Source organism: Carcharodon carcharias, chromosome 2 (genome assembly GCF_017639515.1).
Source record: "Carcharodon carcharias isolate sCarCar2 chromosome 2, sCarCar2.pri, whole genome shotgun sequence".
Classification (NCBI taxonomy): Eukaryota; Metazoa; Chordata; class Chondrichthyes; order Lamniformes; family Lamnidae; genus Carcharodon; species Carcharodon carcharias.
The window spans coordinates 213,049,217-213,069,524 of NC_054468.1; the positions used below are offsets into that span (position 1 = coordinate 213,049,217).

The 20,308-nt window shown below is 45.6% G+C and overlaps 1 protein-coding gene across 1 annotated transcript in view; it reads right to left on the reverse strand.

Moving 5' to 3' along the window:
- Positions 1 to 20,308, reverse strand: part of ryr2a (ryanodine receptor 2a (cardiac)) — an 806,696-nt gene that overhangs the window by 16,844 nt on the left and 769,544 nt on the right. Inside the window, exons 96-97 of the mRNA XM_041213076.1 lie at positions 3,013 to 3,073; positions 41 to 187 (exon numbers count right to left, since the gene is read on the reverse strand). Coding sequence (XP_041069010.1) covers positions 41 to 187; positions 3,013 to 3,073 — 208 coding nt within the window. The remainder of the gene's footprint in view (positions 1 to 40; positions 188 to 3,012; positions 3,074 to 20,308) is intronic.

Here is a 20,308-nt window from a genome sequence, read left to right on the forward strand (position 1 = left end):
TAGATCTAACTTTATAATTAAAAAGCCCACAGTCTGGTACCTGTTTGCCATTGTGTGTCACTGATGACAGGATGGTTCGTAAAGTTTTAAATCCCATTGCAATATCCAGTAAATGGGCAGCAAAGAAAAAATTGTTATAATGTCCCAGAACTGACATAGTCATATACCAGGCAAGGTACAAGAAGGACTGTAAGCAAAGAGAAACAGGTATTACTAACAGACAACAGCAGAAATACATTGACTGCATGAGGAAGAGTTCTATTGAATGCACACTTATTGTATAGAGTTCTCAAATAAAAACAGAAACTGCTGGAAATACTCAGTGGTCTCATAAATTTCTGAAAACAGAACAAATGTTAATGCTTCACCTAGAGACCTTTCATGAATCCATTCTTGTTTTAAAGATACTGGCTGATTTGCTGTTTAAATATTATTTCAAATTTGCAGTCTTTTTTTACATCTCTTGTGTGCACTGTATTTTGGTCGCAAACATGTGCACGTACTGCAAGATTCTACTTGTCAGCTTGTTAGGGATAATTTCCTTCCAGTATAGTTGATTTAAAGCACAAGCAGAAGGCATATGGTATGCAAGTAAGATATTTAAATCACCACAGCTGCCACTTCCCGGCCCCAGCTCCAGGTAAAGTCCGCCTGTATTACTCTGCAGAACCATCAAATAGATGTGATTCCTGAAATTCCCTAAGGGCTTCTACCAGTCCCACATTTTAAACTATTTGCACTATCATCTCCTATTGGAATTACGGTGGGAAATGATAAAAAAAAACTATAGAAATTCATAGCTGTGATGTCTCTATATGGTGGTTCTAAATGTACCTCAATTAATGCAAATGCACAGTCTTCAAGTGTAGACAATCTTTGCATAATCAACAAATTTCAGTTACAATACTCAGTGAAGATAAATATTATTGGTCAAGCTCCCAAATGGGTTGAATGAGTTTGTAAATTAGGAAAAATAAAGGGAAGCAAAAAAAATCCAGTTTATTACTGGAATTTTTTGCTAAAACTTTCTGCTGCAAATTCACTGGGAATGCCGCTCTGTTTGCCAATTGAAAAAGTGCACTGTGGGATGGATATATGTCAAGAGAATCTTTTAAAAATACTGTACAAAAATGGTGATTTTTGTTTTAAAGAAATGTATCAAGAGATTTAAAATGAGATTTATTCTGCTTAATCTCTGTCCACACATCCTGCTCATCTTCTTTAAACAGCATGCTGTTCAACACCTCGCAACCTCAATTGGTTTCTCGCCTAACCATTAAGTGACAGAAAGCTGTTAAGTGGTAGATATGCAATGCCTGCTGGACTAAACTCAATGTTTGATTATCTGAGCCCAAATGCTGTCAATTAACAGCAATCTCCTAATCTGTATTGATTATTGATTTGCTGTTGGGTAATCCCACTGCAATTCACACGTTAAACTGGACCAATTGGTTCAGGGTCGGGGATCCATTGGGTACCATAATTTCACCAATAAATGAACTGTGCATAATGTGAAAGACATGGGGCTGAATTTTATAAGCCACTTGCGGGCAGAACAACCAGATAGTGAGCTCGTAAACTGGGGCACCGTGCCATTGATGGTGTACCCGCCTCTGACCCTCCTGCCCCCACCGCGATTTTATGGGTGGTGGGGGAGGCAGCGGGTGGGTCACCCACCCGTGACTCAATTGAGACCCTTAAGTGGGAAATTAATGCCCAGCTCAGGGCCTCATTCTGCAGCCACTTCAATTTAACGGGTGGAAGGAGAGGCCTGCGCCCAACTTGTAGCCTGCAAGTTTAGACCTGTGGGCTGTTGGTCAGTGAAAGGGTGGGGGGGTGTCCTTCCTGGGCCCCCTGTGCCAATCGGATGCCCCCTCCCCAGTTTTGCCCCCTGCATCACCTCTTTCCAGGAAAGCCCACCACATATTGTGCCACTCAAACACTTGACAGACCAGCAACATGCCTACCCCTGGGATCAAGGACCACCAGGCAGAAGTTCCACCAGCTGAGAGCCAATCAGAGGCGGGCGGCTCTTCCGTACGCAGCAGCAGCACTGGGGAGGTGGTGGCTGCTGTTGGTACGACAATTACCTGGGACCATGGATCAACAAGGGGCCCAGGCACAGGTGAGTGATGGCAGGAATGGAGTTGCTGGGTGGGGGTTGTGGGGAAGTGGGGTCATGGTGCAGTGAGGGGTTGGCAGCAAGGGTAGGACATTAGATCTCAGCACCCCCGCTCGGTCTCACAATCAGGAATTGAGTGTCTTTGACCAAGAGACCCACCCTGGCAATCCTCAAGCAAGCACAAGAGGGTTTGCATTAAGTGCCCACTTAAGGGCCTCAGTTGAGCTTAACAATGTGGAAGCAAGAAGGTGGTGAGGTCCCCAAACCCACCTTCCCACTGAATTAACTGCACCCCCCAGCACCAAACCTGCCACAGGGGAGGGCATGAGATTCCGCACAAAGTCTTGCTATCACATTGAAGGCATCCCCCGTTGTGTCGTGTGGCACTACTAACACACTAATTGGGATAGATTAAAGAACATACCTAACAGCTCAAAACTGGACAACCATGAAGTACCGTGGGCCATCGACAAAAGCAGGATTATATAAACCACAATCAGTAAATTCTTGCACTGGTATGTCCCTCATTCCTCCTCCACCAAACTTTTAAAGTACCTCCTGGAGAGTTAACCAAGAAGCGGCATTGTTGCCATGTACGGTCTTGGTCATTCCACCCTCTTAACTTGAAAAGGTAATGTAAAAGCAGGCAATGTTGCAGGAAAAAAGTAAATGTGAAAAACTTATACAGGCGCAAACAACCACATATGTACATATACACACGCGCACAAATGGAAGTCATATCAACGAATGATAAAAAGCAGTCATTAATTTTGTCAGAATGGTTTTCAGCACCGTAACAGTGAATTCATTTATCCCCAAACATCATCCTTACATTTGTGAAAGTGTTTTATTTAAACATGTTCAGCTCCTAAACCCTATTTGATACGTACATTATCTGTAAACACCACTCCTAACTTCCAGATCTGGTACTTGACGTCAATGGTGTTAAGCCTGTATAAAACAAAACAAATCAATTGATTTCACTAATGGTGCCCAATAAAGGATGCTGATCACAAACATTTCATAGAAATTCTTTTGCCAGGAACAGAGATTAAATGTTAAAGAAGAATGGAACATTTATTCACCTAAGAATTAAACACACTGTCATAAATTAATGTGTGAATGTGCTCGATTCTTGATTACCAGTCAATAAATCTGGAATGACTGTGTTCATCTTTCAGTCTGGACCACATCTCCTATCCTACTGACAAGGTTCAGTACAACAACAAGAAGTGGCATTTACATCATACATTAACATAGTAGGAATGTTCTAATTCTTCCGGGAAGTGTAATCAGACATTGGAGAGATGGCGGGAAAAGTCACTTGGTCAAAGAAATAGCTTTTAAGGAGTGACTTAATGGAAGAGAAAAAGGTAACGATGCAGAGGAGTTTAGGGAGGGAACTGCAGCGCTTAGACCTAGGCATTTGAAGGCACAGTCACTGATTGCAGAGGAATGAAAGTGGAGGATGTGCAAGAGGCTACAACTGGACGAGTGCAGAGATCTCAGAGGACTATAGTGCTGGAGAAGATTACAGAGATAGGAAGGGCTGAGGCCAGGGAGAGATTTGTAAAGGAGGAGGAGAATTTTAAATTTGAGGCGTTGTCAAACGGGTTATATGCCACTTTAATGCTGCCCCGGGATTCCTGATGATTTCCTATAGGAACAAACCTGCCCTGCTATTGTAGGAAGTACATGCCAGACAGAACCACGTAAGTAAAAGCAGGTTAGGGCGTTCCCAGTCTCTCACCTCTGATTCTGTTTGTATCGCGTGGTGGCCACCCAGGCACCAGAGCATACAGAAAAGCTAATGATGAATACTAGATCCAATCACCAGTGCTAAACTCTCTCACAGAGTGGGCCTGTAGTGGAGCTCAGGCCATTTAAATTGCTTAAGACAGGAAATTAGGGAAATACCAGGGCTGAGTGGGTGTAGCACACTGAAAATGCAAAACTCCTGTTTAATACCCAGGCCCAGAAATATCAGCCCAACTATGCACTCCATTGTTAAATATAAAACATTTTGTCCCAATATGAATACTAATCTAGAATATCATTGAATCCAGTCTCTTAAGAGCCGCAAATCCTAGCGCATCATTGATCCACGAACAAGGTGATGATCACAACATACATAGATTTTCGTGGGCCATGAATACAACAGGACTAATTTCCCTGGGCACTCAGCTGTCACTAGTGTTTCTATCACACTATTTGTTCTTTATGGAATTCTGTAACACTATCAGGAACACATTTACTGGCAATTTTTCACAGCACACGGCACAAATGAACACAAGGTTGGACATCAAATAAATTATAGCTGATCATAATACTTCATTTAAATTATTGTGCCAACTCAGTTTGCACAGGAATCTATATTGTTGTTGACAGTCTCATCTGTCTGGTTTAATCTACATGGTTTTTACATGGTGTTACCTGTTAAGACTGGTTAATTTTCAGAAACTTTTGTTTAGTTAAAACAACAACCCAGAGCTTTCAAACCAAAGGAAATGTTAGTGAGAATTATGGAAAAAGATCATGAAAATTACACACTCATTAAAGCCAGAAATGACTGCTTGCTATATAAACATGCGAATGCTTAAAATTATTTGAAAGGAGGCATTATTATTGCATTGTCAAAACAGACAAAATCTGTGCAGCGAACATTAAACTAATACTGCAACATTAAATTCTAGGCTATAATGCCAATTTTCTTTTTCAGAATGAAACTTATCAAATTAGGCTACATATTTAAAGGACAATAAATGAATCTCATTGCTGACTTCATAGGGCAGATTATCCTATCTTTGATCCTTAATAACAAAACTCTTAACCTAGCTGCTAGTCCACAATTTTTAAATAACAGACTAGTTACTGGAAGATTAGTTATTCTCTGATATCTTTATTTAAGAAGTCTCATTGTCAATGTGTAATCAGCTATGGTAATCACTCATAAATTAGGGCATTCCTATGCTGCCATCAATTGCTGGTCAAAGCAGCAGGCTTGAGGGGCCAAATGGCCTGCTCCTGCTCCTAATTTTTAAGTTGGATCACATGTTGGAGAGAAACCAGGTGCTGAATTTTATAGGGAGGCGTATTGCTTGCCCCCCCCCACAACACCACCACCCACTTGGAAGGTGCCATATTGACTGACGCTTAAAAGCCCACCCTGCAGCAATAACACATTGCCAGCGGCCTTAAGCAGGTGAGGGTAAGGTTTCTGCCCCTCAGTGGGAGGAAGTCCTGCCCTCGAGAGTGGTCAGCCAATCTGATCGACCGGCAGCTCTAGCAGTCCCAGACCTCAGAAGTGGGAGCCCAGGCCCACAAAGAAGAGCAACGGCATCCAGAGTGAGGTAAAACCTGGGTTATTGGGGCAGGAAGGGATCAAGACATCCTAGGGAGTGGGGTGGGGGAGGGTGTGGCGAAAGGGTGAGTTTTGGAAGCCGGGCGTAGGAGCAAAGCGGGGGTGGGGGGGGGTGTAAAAACTTGGGGTGCGATGATCCCGATGCACACAGGGCACCCACCCCACCCACAAAGGATGTACCTTCCTTCCCAACTTTTAACCAGTTGGGTTAAAAAAAAAAGGCCTAACCACACCTGCCTGCCAGCCCAGGGCAATCATATTATGGCATGGGCGGTGTAATATATGGGTCTTCTGGCCCATTTACAAGCTCAATTGCCTATTAATTATCTCATTAAAAATGGCAGGCAGGCTCCCGCTCCCCACATTACCGTTTTATGGGGAATGATTCAGGGGCGGGCAGGAAGGTGGTGCACTTCCCAACAGACATATTTTACATGCCCTGCCACCAAAAACATGGCCGGTGGGAGGGGCCATAAAAGCCAACCCCAGTTCTTAGTGTCAGAGTGGAGTGTTTCCCCTCCCTCAATTCAATTATAAGAGTTAAATCACTATACGCGATCTCCATGTTTTGTTTTGCAATTGTGTGATTAACCACTCAGTCATCTAAATAGAGTAGTAAGCACAGTGTGCATTCCATCTTAATCATTCCAAATTCTGACAGGAAGCCAATTGTAGCTTTTGTTACTATTGTTAATATAGACATCTTTATGGGTGACTGCCAAATGAGTTGAGGCTAGCTCAGCTTGTGAGATCCAGTCAAAGTTGTGAAACTGAATGCAGGAAATTGGACAATTTCTACGTTGAAATCAGAAAACAACAAGTGAGGAGAACACTCAGTAGAGCGCATACATCCGCCATACTGTGTTAACTCAATGTTATTACAATTACGCAGCTCCTCCTTGAGGCTTTTCCCTGCCTGGTTGATGTCCTGTAAGTACAAAGCTGAAAAAAGAAATCTTTTACTAAGAGCTCCCAACTCACTGAGGAGGCTTCAGGCCCATCCACATCCAACAACCTGCTCTGAAAACTCTGCTCACATTTTGATAGCTGTGGCAAATTCCACTACAGTAGCTGAAACAATCCACAACATTCTAAATAATTACCAACATTCTAAATAAAACAACCCACAACTTTCTAAAAAAAAAAGTAAATTCACCCTATCTCCCAATGTTACTGGACCCTTTAAAAAAATCCAGGATCTGTCTTCACCAACAACTAATCAGTTCTCTTTGTGTGATATACTACCTGTGTACCAAGTTTTGTTGAAATTTGTCCACTAGTTTTTGACATATAGGCCCAGATTTTCACCATGATGGAGAGCCTCTCCATCGTGGTGAAAATGGTGGAGATGCCCGAAAACCATAAATCCTGCCCCATGAAAAGAGCGCTTCTCATTTTTATGGGGGTGGGAGTGGGAGCGGTTCACAGTTCGCGCATGTGTGGTTCATGGAGGCAGCTGGCCATTTAAATCATCAGCTGCCTCCATTCAAGTCAGATCTTGGTAGCCCAGGAGTGTGAACCCAGAAGTATACAAAGTAAACCTGGTAAGAGAAGATCTGAATTTTGTGCATTCCTTTGGGTAACCAAGCTGTTTGGAGAGATAAGGTACCTCTTTGGAATGGTCCCGGGACACCTTTGGGGGAGGTCAGGTTGCCTTTGGTGGAGGTCAGGTGCCCTTTGGAATTGTTACAAGAAGGCATATATGTGCGGAGAATGTGCATCAATTCATTAACTGTCAAGCTCATTGGAACTGTCAACAGACCTGTTAAAATCAACTGTCAAGAGGACCAAAAGTAGGCTAGGGTCTAGTGCTGGAAAATGGGGTTAGAATAGTTAGGTACTTGTTTGACCGGCATAGACTCGATGGGCCAAATGGCCTTTTTCTCTACTGTAGACCACTATGACTCTAAGTATCAAGAGGAACCTGTCAAATCGAGCAGTCAAACTGTCAATGTATTTAAAAGTCCTGTCTTTTTAAGTCTTTGAAAAAAATGCCTGGAGTGTTAAAAAAATCATTGCTTGCTATTTCACTCTGTCTGTTCAAATAAGCCTGAGGGCTTCCATTACTGGATTAGTGCTGTATGACTGATTCCCTGGGGCGCCTGCCATTTCAGTTTTATTGATAGCTAAAAGTATTTATAAACTCTTTGATGTCGGACTATGAATTCCAATGCTTGTTGTTATAAGGGATTGTGCACTTGAATGAAATGCTTGACGTTATAAAGCTTTATCTAGTTGAAGGAATGTAAATGTAATAAATGGGTTTTTATGAATAAGACTGTTTATTTCGATACGGTGAATTCTGCCAGAGACTCAGAACTTTATATTATCTCTGCATGGGTCCTGAGGTTTGCCCATGGTGGATACTGGGTGAGTTGGCAAGGTAGAGGTAAGGGCAAAGGGTGGTGGGCATAGGTTGGCATGGACTGGCACTAAGTTGGCATAGGGGCTCTAAAGAGCCAGGGATGGGCTCAGGGCATAAATTGGCATTGGGGCTTTAAAGGGCCATGGACTTGGTACAGGGAAATGGCATGTATGAGGCGGATACAGAGCATGAGGCGGCATGGGTTGGCATGGATGAAGCATGAGAGATGTGTGTACGGGGGTGGGGACTGGAGGGATGTTTCATTTTTTATTCTTTTCTAAAAATTTTGGACACAGTGTCGGAACCCCAAGGCACGGCTTCCGCCCAGCCTGCATCTCACTCGGCATCCTCCTCACTAGGGTTGCCTGCGCCAACTTCTAATATAACCTGCCGCACCGCACCACCCCAACCGCCACCCCCCCCACCCACCCACCCCCTGACCCCCGACTGAACATCCGGTGTCCGGGAAGCCATTTTCAAAAGTCAGGTTTGCAACACCGGGAATTTTCCTGACTCGCGGACGAAAATCCAGGCCCTGTTGTTTATGGGTGAAAACATTACCTCTGTCTAAGTTCAGCGGCTGGCTCACTAGTGTTCTTCAAGGAAGGAGAAACTGTGGCTGCAGCTGGTCTCACACTAAATGGTTGACTTTTAATGACCCCTGAAATGGTTTAGCAGGTCACTCAGTTGCGAGACAGTAGTTATTGAAGAAGAGAGCCACCACCACCGCCTTTTCAGGACATAGTGAGGTCTGGCCGGCAATGCCCACTTCCTGAGCCCAAATCATAGGGAAAAGAAGACCCAAGACATGCAGGCGTCAAAAATATTTATAAAGTAACACAAATCACAATTTACAGCAAAGCATAATCCTGTGTTCCTCAAAGACAAAATGCCTGATGATTCATGTATCTGTGCATCTATACTTTTTGGAGTTAATTTTATGGTCATTAAGCAACGACGTTTTAGTTGTTTTGTTTGGAAAGGAAATCACTGCAATGAACATTTACAATTTGTTTCCAATGAAATCTGCATAAATTAATAGATTTGCAGTAAGTTCACAAACAAAGTGAATCCATTTTCCATACTGTTTATATTATGTTTAGCTGTCAGCCACATTAGTAAGCATTCGCCTTATTGCGTTCAATGGCGTCAAGCTCACAGGAACAAAGCAATCTCTTCATCATTGCTGCAAAAAACCCCAGAGGACTGGAAGTACTTAATTTCATAGGAATTATAACTCAAAAGCCCCACACATTCTTCAATTTCATGAGATAAAATAAGGAAAATGGAAAGTCAGTTTTACTACTGAGAGATTTTCAAATGGTATAATTTGCATGACGCAGTCATCTTTATTGGAAAGATAACAGGCCTATCACCCTGTGATATGGTGTCAAAGGGATAGCGGCCAAAGGCCCAACATGAGGGAAGGGGCCTTGATTCATGCAGCCAGCACATCTGCCCAAAGCCGATAGGACGCTAATTAAACCAAGGATCCTTCGACATCTACAGGAGCCAAAAATCATTTTTGACTGATTCAGTGCTGCTGCCAGTACTTGCTAAAATCAACTTCCTAAAATTGGCTCCACGGATTAACCTGAACGATGGAACAAAGGAATGGGGAGAAGCATGAAGGTGACTATAAACAACAATGACAACTACCTGCATTAATATAGCACCTTTAACATCATAAAGCATCCCAATACTCATTGCAGGAGTGTTAGCAACAAATTTCGACATCAAGCCACATATTAAGATAAAGGTCCCCATTGATATGGGAAGTTGGAATGGAACATTTTTATCTGGGAGGAAAGGTCTTGCTGATTTCACCAGCAGAAACACATTGGGCTGAATTGTCTCACATTTGAACTAAGTGCGGTAGCGGGCGGGAAAAAGGACATTTGATCCACCAGCCACAATGGCGGCTTTTTTGCTGAAATCATGTTTAACCAACTTATTGGAGCTCTTTGAGGAAGTAACATATGCTGTGGATACAGGGGAACTGGTGGATGTACTGTACTTAAATTTCCAGAAAGCATTGGATAAAGTGCCACATCAAAGGTTATTGCGGAAAATAAAAGCTCATGGTGTAGGGGGTAACTGATTGACATGGATAGAAGTTTGGTTGGCTAACAGGAAACAGAGAGTGGACACAAATGGGTCTTTTCAGATTGGCAAGATGTAACAAGTGGTGTGTCACAGGGATCAGTGCTGGGACCTCAACTGTTTACAATTCCTATAAATTACTTGGATGAATGGATGGTTGCCAAATTTGCTGATGACACAAAGATAGGTAGGAAAGTAAATTGTGAAGAGGATGTAAGGAGGCTACAAAAAGATATAGATAGGTTAAGTGAGTGGGAAAAGATCTGACAAATGGAGTATAATGTGGGAAAATGTGAAATTGTCCATTTTGGCAGGAAGAATAAAAGGGAAGCATACTATCTAAATGGTGAGAGATTGCAGAGCTCTGAGATGCAGAGAGATCTGGGTGTCTTAGCACAGGAATTGAAAAAGGTTAGTATGCAAGCACGGCAAGAAAGTAGGAAAGCTAACAGAATGATATCATTTATTGCGAGGGGAATTGAATACAAAAGTAGGGAGGTTTTGCTTCAGTTATACAGGGCACTGGTGACATCTGGAGTACTGTGTACAGTATTAGTCACCTTATTTAAGGAAGGATGTAAATGCACTGGAAGCAGTTCAGAGTAGGTTTACCAGACTAATACCTGGTAAGGGCGGGTTGTCTTATGTGGAAAGGTTGGACAGACTAGGCTTGTATCCGCTGGAATTTAGAAAAGTAAGGGGCGACTTGATTGAAACATATAAGATCCTGAGGGATCTTGACAGGGTAGGTGTGGAAAGGATGTTTCCTCTTGTGGGAGATTCTAGAACCAGGGGTCACTGTTTAAAAATGCGGGGTTTCCCATTTAAAACAGAGACGAGGCAACATTCTTTCTCGCAGAGGGCCGAGAGCCTTTGGAACTCCCTTCCTGAAAAGGCAGTGAAAGCAGAGTCTTTGAATATTTTTAAGGCAGAAGTGAATAGATTCTTGGTAAGCAAAGGTGATAGGCTATCGGGGGTAGAGGGGATACAGATTTGAGGTTACTATCAGATCAGCCATGATCTTTTTCAATGGCAGAGCAGGTTCGAGTGGCCGAATGGCCTACACCTGCTCTTTGTTCGTATATTCATGTGTCCCATTCCTGGCGCATCCCGCCTTATTAATAATGTATTTTCAGGAAACAACCTGGGTCACTGGCAGGGTGGCCTCTGATTTACCTGCCCGGCCATCAATTCAAGCCTTCAGTAATATGGGTGCCATATTTAAATACTGCCCCTGCACAGAGCTACCACTCTTCAACGGATAGAATGTTGTTGGGAACTGATAGCTGCCAAAATTAGGAAACATGCTGCCCCCAAGTTTAGCAACACCTCCCTCAAGCACCTGCTAGACATAGTAGAGTCTTTGACTCTTGGTCTGGACGAAGGCCAACAAGCAAGGTCACCAACCCAGCATGGGAGGCAGTGGCAACGGTGATCAGCACCAACACCCTGCAAAAGAGGACTGCCATCCAATGCCGGGAGAGGATGATGGTCTCCTCCGTTCCACCAGGAAAGTCACTCTTCTTGTCACTCTCAATTCACACGCTCACAAGCCCATCTCACATCCACGCAGATCTCACTCACTGCCCGTTCAAGGGACGTCACCATTCACTCTCACACACACCTTCATTTGCCCTGCCATTGTATCATCATCCCGTCCATGGCACCACTCACCACCCACACATGCCAGACATCCTTATATTCTGGCCTGGCTTACACTCTCCCCATCTGTATTCACGTAGGGCAAGATGGCACACAACAGAGAGAGGTCACTGACCGGTGGAGGAATGCCTGGCATCAAGGTCCTAACAGGCTTTGAAAAAAAGAGTCATCCAGCTGGCCGGTGACGATCTGGACGATTCCTGTGCTGACGGTGAGTTCGGCGGTGCTCTATTAAGTGAGGATCCAGCAGTGCAACATCCATCAGACAATCATGCTGTGAGTCAGTTCCCCTGTTCCGCAGTCCCCTGCCATGCACAAATTATCTCTTCTTGTCCTTTCAAAGGCACATCAGCCATGGGGGTCCACGACCAGGTCCTCGGCTCAAGCCCCGAAGACATCTCGGAAGAAGAATCTGATGACACCCTCATTGAAGAGCCATCACATCACTCACCCACACTCTCCACCAGCGTGGAGACACACACCTCAGAGGGACGCAGCTCTAAAGTAGCCTTGGGGTCACAATCTGGTGAGCACATCACACTGTCTGATCTACAGCAGGGACTTCCCAGGTCTTTGGCACTTGTAAGACTGCTGGAGGCCAGAAATCTGCTGCGTTCAAATCAGATGAGGAGCCTCTGGATTCAGTCATGTCACAGTTGCTGAAATTACAAAGACAAGCTCAGGAGCATCAGGAAGGGATGTCCACTGCATTCCTCAGATTGCCAGGCATGCTGGCGGAGTCCGTCCACCTTCAGTCTGAGGTGATAGCGCTGGCATGCCACTGGAACTGAGGTCAACACTGATAGGATGGTGGCCGCCATGGAGACCTTGGTCCAGGACATTGGTCCTACACTGCTGCACGGGCTGAACTCCATCACTGATGCCATAGTTGGCCTCCAACTGTGTCAACATGAGGGGGAAGCAGGGCAGCTCAATCTCACTCCAACTTCCCCTTCTCCTCAGGGAGTCAGCCAGGTGCCCTCAGGCAACCATAGGGAGAAGGATCCACAGGTGTAACCTCCGGGACCGTCCATTCAGGTGACTTGGGGAGTGTCCGGCCCTTCGAATCCCCTCTGCCTGTGACCCTAGCAGCTCCGGCTCCACAGGCTGAGGAGGGTGCCACTGCCACATAGCAGGACCCCAAAAGCAGGCCGGGGCCCTCCAGAGGATGCCCGCTAAGGTCATCGCAGACAGGGCATAGCAGTCAGCAGGCTGCCTCCACCTCCACTGTGGATGTTGGAGAGCACCAAGACGTCGCTGCAGGGTTAAGATGATGTGGTTGCACTGCTTGGGCACGGGTGTTAGTCACTTCTACATAATGTTCACCGTTGGAAGTAAACTCCCAAGAATGTCTCCTTGTCTATGGCTCCTTGTAATGATGAGCAGTGTTCATGTCAGTCTGAAATGAAAGCTTGGTCCCTGCACAAGATAAAGGCAGGTGTCTCAGTTCAAGGCCTCCTCACTGTGCTTTGTGCAGCCTTCCCAGCACACTGATGGTGTGCCTTCACAGTCACTGGTCACATCAATCATGCCTGCACCTCTTGGAGCTTATCATTGCTGCCAGAATGTCCTGTGCTGGTGGCACAGAGTTCCTTCATTTTCTCTCTGTGCTCTCAGCTGGCCCCCCATCTCAACAGCATCTGTGTCCAGTGACTGTGTGGCCTTGAAGAATTCAGCTCACAAAGGATGCCATAGCATCAGGAGAAAAAGTCTCCCTGCTGCATCGCCATGATATGACCCTGTTCACAGAGCGCAAGCAACCTTTCATCAGCCAGACAGGAGTCAGACATTCACATAAACTATGTCAAGATCTATAGAGTGTCCTCACTTCATGTCGTCATCATCCTCCTTCAATGTAGGGACTATGGGCATCCGCTGTGTCTCCATGACAGGAGCCTTATCACAGAGGGTATGTGCGCTGCCATCAGCCACCCAGGAGTCAGACGATCACAGATGCAATGTGAGGATCTGTGGAGCCTCCTCACTGCATGTCGTCATCATCCTCCGTGAATCTAGTGGCTATGAGGACCTCCTGGGCGCACTTGCCTCATCTGGACAACACAATAGCCTCATCTTCATCATTCTTGCCTTCGAGGACATCATCACCCTCATCCCAGTGGATGTCCTCGAAGGCAAGGTCTCCTCACCGAGGAGACCTGAAGCCCCTCCGTCTCCTCCTCAGGCAGCTCCTCCCCCTGTAGCAATGCCAGTTTGTAAAGGGCACAGCAGGCAACAACGATGCGTGACACCCTCTGTGGACTGTATTGCAGGGCTCCACCAGACCGGTTCAGGCACTGGAACTTCATTTTCAACATCCCCCAATGGTTTGCTCCACCAAAGTGTGAGTTAAAGAATGAGCCTCGTTATACCTTCTCTCTGCTGCACTCTGTGGCCACGTTTCATCAGCCACGTCCTCTATGGGCAACCCTTGTCCACGAGGAGCCAACCCTGCAGCCTCTGTGAACTCAAGAAAATTTCAGGGATCTGAGACCTGCTGAGAATGTAGGAGTCATGGACACTCCCTGGGAATCATGCACAGACCTATGGGATGTGTTTGTGGTGGTCACACACCAGCTGAACATTCAACGAGTGGGAGCCCTTGTGGGTGACCGAGTTGACTGCTTGTTGCCATGGAGATCTAAGCGCCACATGAGTGCAGTCGATGGCACCCTGCACTTGTGGAAAACCAAAGATCTGCGCAAACCCCAGCGCTCTTGCTTGCTGACTTTCCTGATCCTGGATGAAATGCACAAAGTTGTGTGCCTTTGCGAATATGATGTCCCTGACCTCCTGGTTGCATTTTGCATGGAGGCTCGTGAAATCCCACCCAGGTCACCTGTGGAGCACTGGAAGGAGCCACTGGCATGACGATTGAGTGCTGCAGTCACTTTCACAGCCACTGGCAGTGGATGCCCTCCATGTCCCCATGGTGCAAAGTCCTGCAACAGTTTCCTAGACATGCACAGCCTTTAACAGTACTGGTTCTCAGTCGTCTGCAGGAATGGCAGATGCCATCAATTGACCCTGGATCTAGCCAGATGCTGACCCATGATGGCTCGCTGTGGCTCTTCAGCAGCATGCGCAGGAGCCCCAGCTGCTCCTTCTTCTCGAGGGTGCTGCTCTGTCCAGTCAGGTGCCTTTGTCGCTCTCTTCTTCATTTCTACTCTCTGTAAGCCATGAGGCATACAGCTAGGTTACAAGGCTCTATGTTCCTGATGTGATTCTCCTGCAGGATGAAAGAGAGACACATGGGTTAGCATTGGTCTCCGGGACCTCTCATGGTTCCATGCGTAGCTCTGGCTCAAGGCCCCTTAACGCATGCCAGTGAGTGCTGGCCACCACTTGGATGGCTAGAGTTTAGTGCGCTGCTGTATGGCTGCCCAAACCCCACCCACCTCCGCCCCACTTCACCTGACCGATTGGTGGCAGTCTTGCCCACTGGACTGCATGCTGTGCTCTCAGCTCAGGTGCAGGCATTCTCCTAATCCACACTGCAAGACTGCACTGTTAGCTTGAACTGGTCCAAAACTTAATGACGACACTGCAAGGCGCTGTGAGCACCTCCAGCAGTGACGCCAAGGCCAGCTTTCTCAAGGAGATTGTACAACTTGCCCAGTCGTCAAATTGTTCTGCTGCCCGCTAAAACACTCATCAATTTGCAGTCTGTACCTGAAGGGTGCAAAGTTCATGAGCATTTGGTGGCACTTCCATGCCTCTGCATTGCTTGAGTGGGCATATAAGCTAGAGGCCCGACTCCAAGCATGTCAATGTGCCTGAACTGTCTCAGTGGAAGAACACTCACTTTATACAAGGTTTCCCTAATATGTGGCTGCTTCCCTCCCCCCCACCATGTCCATGTTCACTACAATCAGTCCGCGCTGCCTTGCTCATCCCAACCTCAGTGCAGCCCTTGCCCTGGCACCACACTGTCAGGCAGCCAGGAAAATGCAACTTGCCCGTGCCCTCGCCTGAATAAGCAGTACCTCTTCCTTGAAGTCGAACGAGCGACCCTCACGGGCACTGAGCAATTTCAGTGTGCACTCACCTCCGATGATCCAACATGGGGGTATGATTCCGGAGAACAAGGCTTATTTATTGATGGGTGTCGCCTAATGGAATGCTCTCTGAGGCCCGATTGCTGCTGCTGCATAAAAGCCTGTGATAAGCTAAGTATTCGGTTTTTTTGGAGAAACCCTGCCTTTTCATCGTCTCCCCCAACGTTCAGCTCCCATTCTCCCCCACGCTGAACAACTGAAGCTTCTCCCCCATGGAACGACTGAAGCCTCTGCCCCGCTCAACCAATGAAGCCTCCCCTCCCCCTGCTCAACAGCTCTCGTACCCCCCCACAAATTTTCATACGGAGGATTTTCAAAATGGGCACCCACTGGGAAAAAGTTTGGGAGTACCTGGTTAAACCCAAATGATAGACAGAATAAAATCAAGGAGGGAGTCAAGTCAAATAAGCTTTGAAGGACCAACTAAAGAAAGTTCAAATGTTTCTACAGAGATGGCATCCAGCTTTAATAGTGAGTCTAATAAATCACAAACACTAAAGGACCATTAAATTAAATGAACACAGCTTCTCTTTTGAACAACTGAATTAGATTTTATCACCTGCAAGTTCATTACAGATATTGTACCATTGCCAACCAATATTTCTTATCTTGTCTGTGAAAGTGTATATCTGGTCTCAGTACAATGGGAGAATCTCGAACCAGTTTGTAAAATAAGTATGACCTGCGTTGCAGCTCTCAAACTCGACCCAAGAATTCATTTTCCTATTAAAAGAAACTAACTTGGTTTTCTCTGATATATTTCTTGTGTATTTTGTACTCATCAAGACTATAAAGATCGTAAAACATATGAGAGGCAATAATACAGCGTGCAGCCAAGATAAATGTTGAGATTTCATTACATGAAAATGGCAGAAAAACTATTCAAATTTAATCGCAGGATTACAAAATAACTCGTTTATTGATGAAGGAAATCCCTAAAACTGGGCTTTAAAGGCTTTGCATCTATTTAATAGTAAATTTAGAATGAAGGGCATGTGCCAACAGCTTGAAGACTTGGGAAGAAAGCAAAGGGGTGTCCTAACTTACTCTTGCTATCCCCAATCCCTTGGCAATGGATTGTGAAAGAAGGTACAAGAAACAGGAAGCCACACAGGCAGTTCTAATCCAGCTGTGTCTGATAATTTGCAGCAAATTTGCCAAGTAGAGCTGGAACTGTGAATTGGAAAAACCTTTTCTTTAACTTTTGAATCCAAGGTTAAGGCATTTCTCACCTTTTTCTGATGTAATCGGGCAACATCCAGAAGTTTGCTTCCACAGCTGTTTGAAATCCGTGATGTCAAGCCTTTTACTTCGGACAAATGGATGGCTAAAATACTGGACTCTGGATTATAATAGCTAATTAATTCAAATCTCACTGGCCACAGTGATAGCAACATTACTACTATCATGAATGTCTTTGAATCATCAGTTGCTTCTATAATATCCTATAGCCATTTATGTACGTAATCTAACTCAATTATTTTGATAAGATTGATAGAGAAACATTAGGAAGAGAGGTGTTGAAAAGGTCAACATTATATATTTTATCTGAAAACAAGCAGGATAAGAAAAATTTGATGCAGAATCTTTTACTGTTCCTGTTCAGACAACTGGACATTCCTATGAACGTTCATATCAAAGCATAAGTCAAATGTTTGATGTAATGTCGTGCAAACAAGTGTAACAATTTGTCCCTCATTAGGTTCACTCTGGCAGTCAGTTAATGCACAAAGTTCTTGTGGGTCATTGGTTAAATACAAATGATTTCATAATTTGTCCTGCCTGGAAAATAAATCACTTCTTTTTGTTTTTATTCTTTTCTGTCAAGCAAAGGGCAGACCTGTGCTGAATTCTGTTCCCTCACAGCGCGTCGTCACTATCATAGTGTCCAGTGCTCACTTATCCCCCTTGCTGTGATTATAGAGCTTTTCTTTGCTGCTGCTCTGCACATATCATAGTCTCCAGCTGATGAACAACCTTCAAGCAGCCAAGGGCATGTCACAGTCATTCCATACAACCTGCCTAAATGCTAATGATAACAGCCAAGATGGTAGGACAGAGTAAGCTATTATATTTAGAATGACATTCACAGCAGGAAGCAATGTAGCTTTTGAAACACTTCCAACAGCCAGAAAATGCTACACCTCTGGGGAATTGTTCTCTACTTACCATTGACCCATTTAATACCCTGGGTACCTAGCAGAATATGGACTATGGTATAGGAACATAGGAGTTGCTAGACAAAAAAAGACCAATGTCCATGTAGTTCAAGCTTTTACCAGTGTGATAGTCGCATAATGGAATCACAGCCTCTGAGGATATTCTGCTGCAAGTGACTCACCTCCTGACTGCCCAAACCCTATTCACCATCTACAAGGCACAAGTCCCCACTTGACTGGATGAGTGCAGATCCAACAACAGAAGTTTGACATAATCCAAGGCAAAGCAGCCCACTTGAAAGGCAATACATCTATCGCCTTAAGGACTCACCCCTTCCATCACTGCCATATAGTAGCTTCAACAGCACTGCAGCAACTTGCCAAGACTCCTTTGACAGGTCCTTCTGAACCCACGACCTCTACCACCTTGAAGGACAAGGGTAGCAGTTGCATCAGATCACTACCGCCTGCAAGTTCCTTTCCAAGTCACACAGCATCCTGACTTGGGTAAAAATCCTGGATTGGGAAGGGCACTGTGGGAGTATCTATACCAAATGGGCTGTGGCTGTGGAAGAAGATGGCTCACCGCCACCTTGTCAAGGGCAATGAGGGGTGAGCAATAAATGCTGGTTTTGCAAGCGATACCCACATCCCAAGAAGGATTTTTTTTCAAATCCAGAGTAGTAAGTAAATCTCTTCACAACCCAAGGAAAATCCCAGGGGTGGAGAGTTTCGGGAACTCCAATGTCGCCTGCTCCTCCCACAAGCATAGTAAACTTACATAACTCATGTCACAAGTTACTCATACTCTGTGTCCCAAAATGTTGTTTTCTGAACAAAATCTAATTTGCATTTGATTTACATGAATAAATATTAACTGCTTCCACATCTCCCTGTTGCATAGTTTGGCCACTCACTCACTGAAGTATTATAGTGAACAATATTCACAGAGATTGTATTGTGGAAATCAGGGATGCGCGGTGTGTGATTTACCATCTATTACACTGAGAATATTTATGCTCTTACAAAAGGTAAAAAATTGCTAAGGTTGAATAGGTACTAATCTAGTTTAAAAGAATACTTAGTTACAACTCTGGTTAAGACTGCATTGATTATTTCAAATAGTTATTCTTTTTTTTTTGTAATACACCATGGTCGGAATCGTCCCAAATTTGTGGTAGAGGGCAAGAGAAAGAACATTTTACCCACCAGCCGCAACGGTGGCTTTTCGTGCCGTATCATCCCAATTCTGCCTCATTGATCATGCATTCCCGGGAACCATGCCATTTCACTGGCGGGCGGGCCTCTGATTGGCCCACCACGCTATCAACTCGTCGTTTCCTTACGCTGGATGCCACATTTAAAGTGTAGCCACATGCACACCTCTCAGTGCTTCCAGCCCTGGACGGCTGCACAGAAGACACGGCCTGAAAGGCAAGATGACAGCAGCGCACCACCCCCACCACCCCCACACCCCCCACACCACCCCCCCACCCCACCGCACCCTCCCCACCGCACCCCCCCACCCCCCACCCCCACCCCCCCCAATTCAGTGACGCATCCCAGGGATGCCTTTTGGATGCTGTGGAGGCCCGCCATGATGTCCTCTACCCCCGCTCTAGCCACAGGAGGGGCAGCAATGTCACCAATCCGGCTTGTGAGGCGGTGGCAGCGGTGGTCAGTGCCAACACCCTGTAAAACAGGACAGCCACCCAGTGCAGAAAGAGGATGAATGATCTCCTCCATTCTGCCAGGATAAGTCACTCTTCTCATCACCCACAAATCACACACTTACAAACCATCACACATCCACAGAAATCTCACTCACTGCCAGTTCAAGGGACATCACCATTCACTCTCTCCCACACACCTTCATTGTCCTCATCCTGTCGATGGCACCACACCACTGACACATGCCAGGCATACTTATCATCTGGCATGGCATGTGTCATTGGCCAGCAGCTCTGTACTCCCAGCAGTGCCAGAAGCAAGTAGTGCCCACTGCTGGGATTACAGGCAGTCCCCAAAAAGGAAGATACTTCCGGGACTTAAAGATAAGTCTGGGCATTTTAGCCGTGGAGGGATCAGGAACCTTAGAAGTGGGGAGCGGATTGGGGTGGGAGAAGAGTTTAAGAGGCCGGGGGTAATCACAAAGAGGGGTGTTCAATCTTGGGGGAGATGGGTGCCACTGATGGGCACAGGGATCCCCCAAAAGGAGGTACCACCCTTTCTTCTCGCCTTTACACATGCTTTGAAACATGCGGGGCCACCTTCCCCAGCCACATGCATTTTCCTATGGAAATGGAATGAGGTCTTTAAGTGGCCATTAACTGCCATTTAAGGGCCTCAATAGACGTAAGGATGGGCAGGCTGCCTGATGCCTTACCCATCCCTCCCATAATATGGGGGACAGATTGGGCATGGGTGGGAAGAAAGTGGGCTGGTTACCCGCTTCATTTACCCGCAGCAACCCCCCCCCAC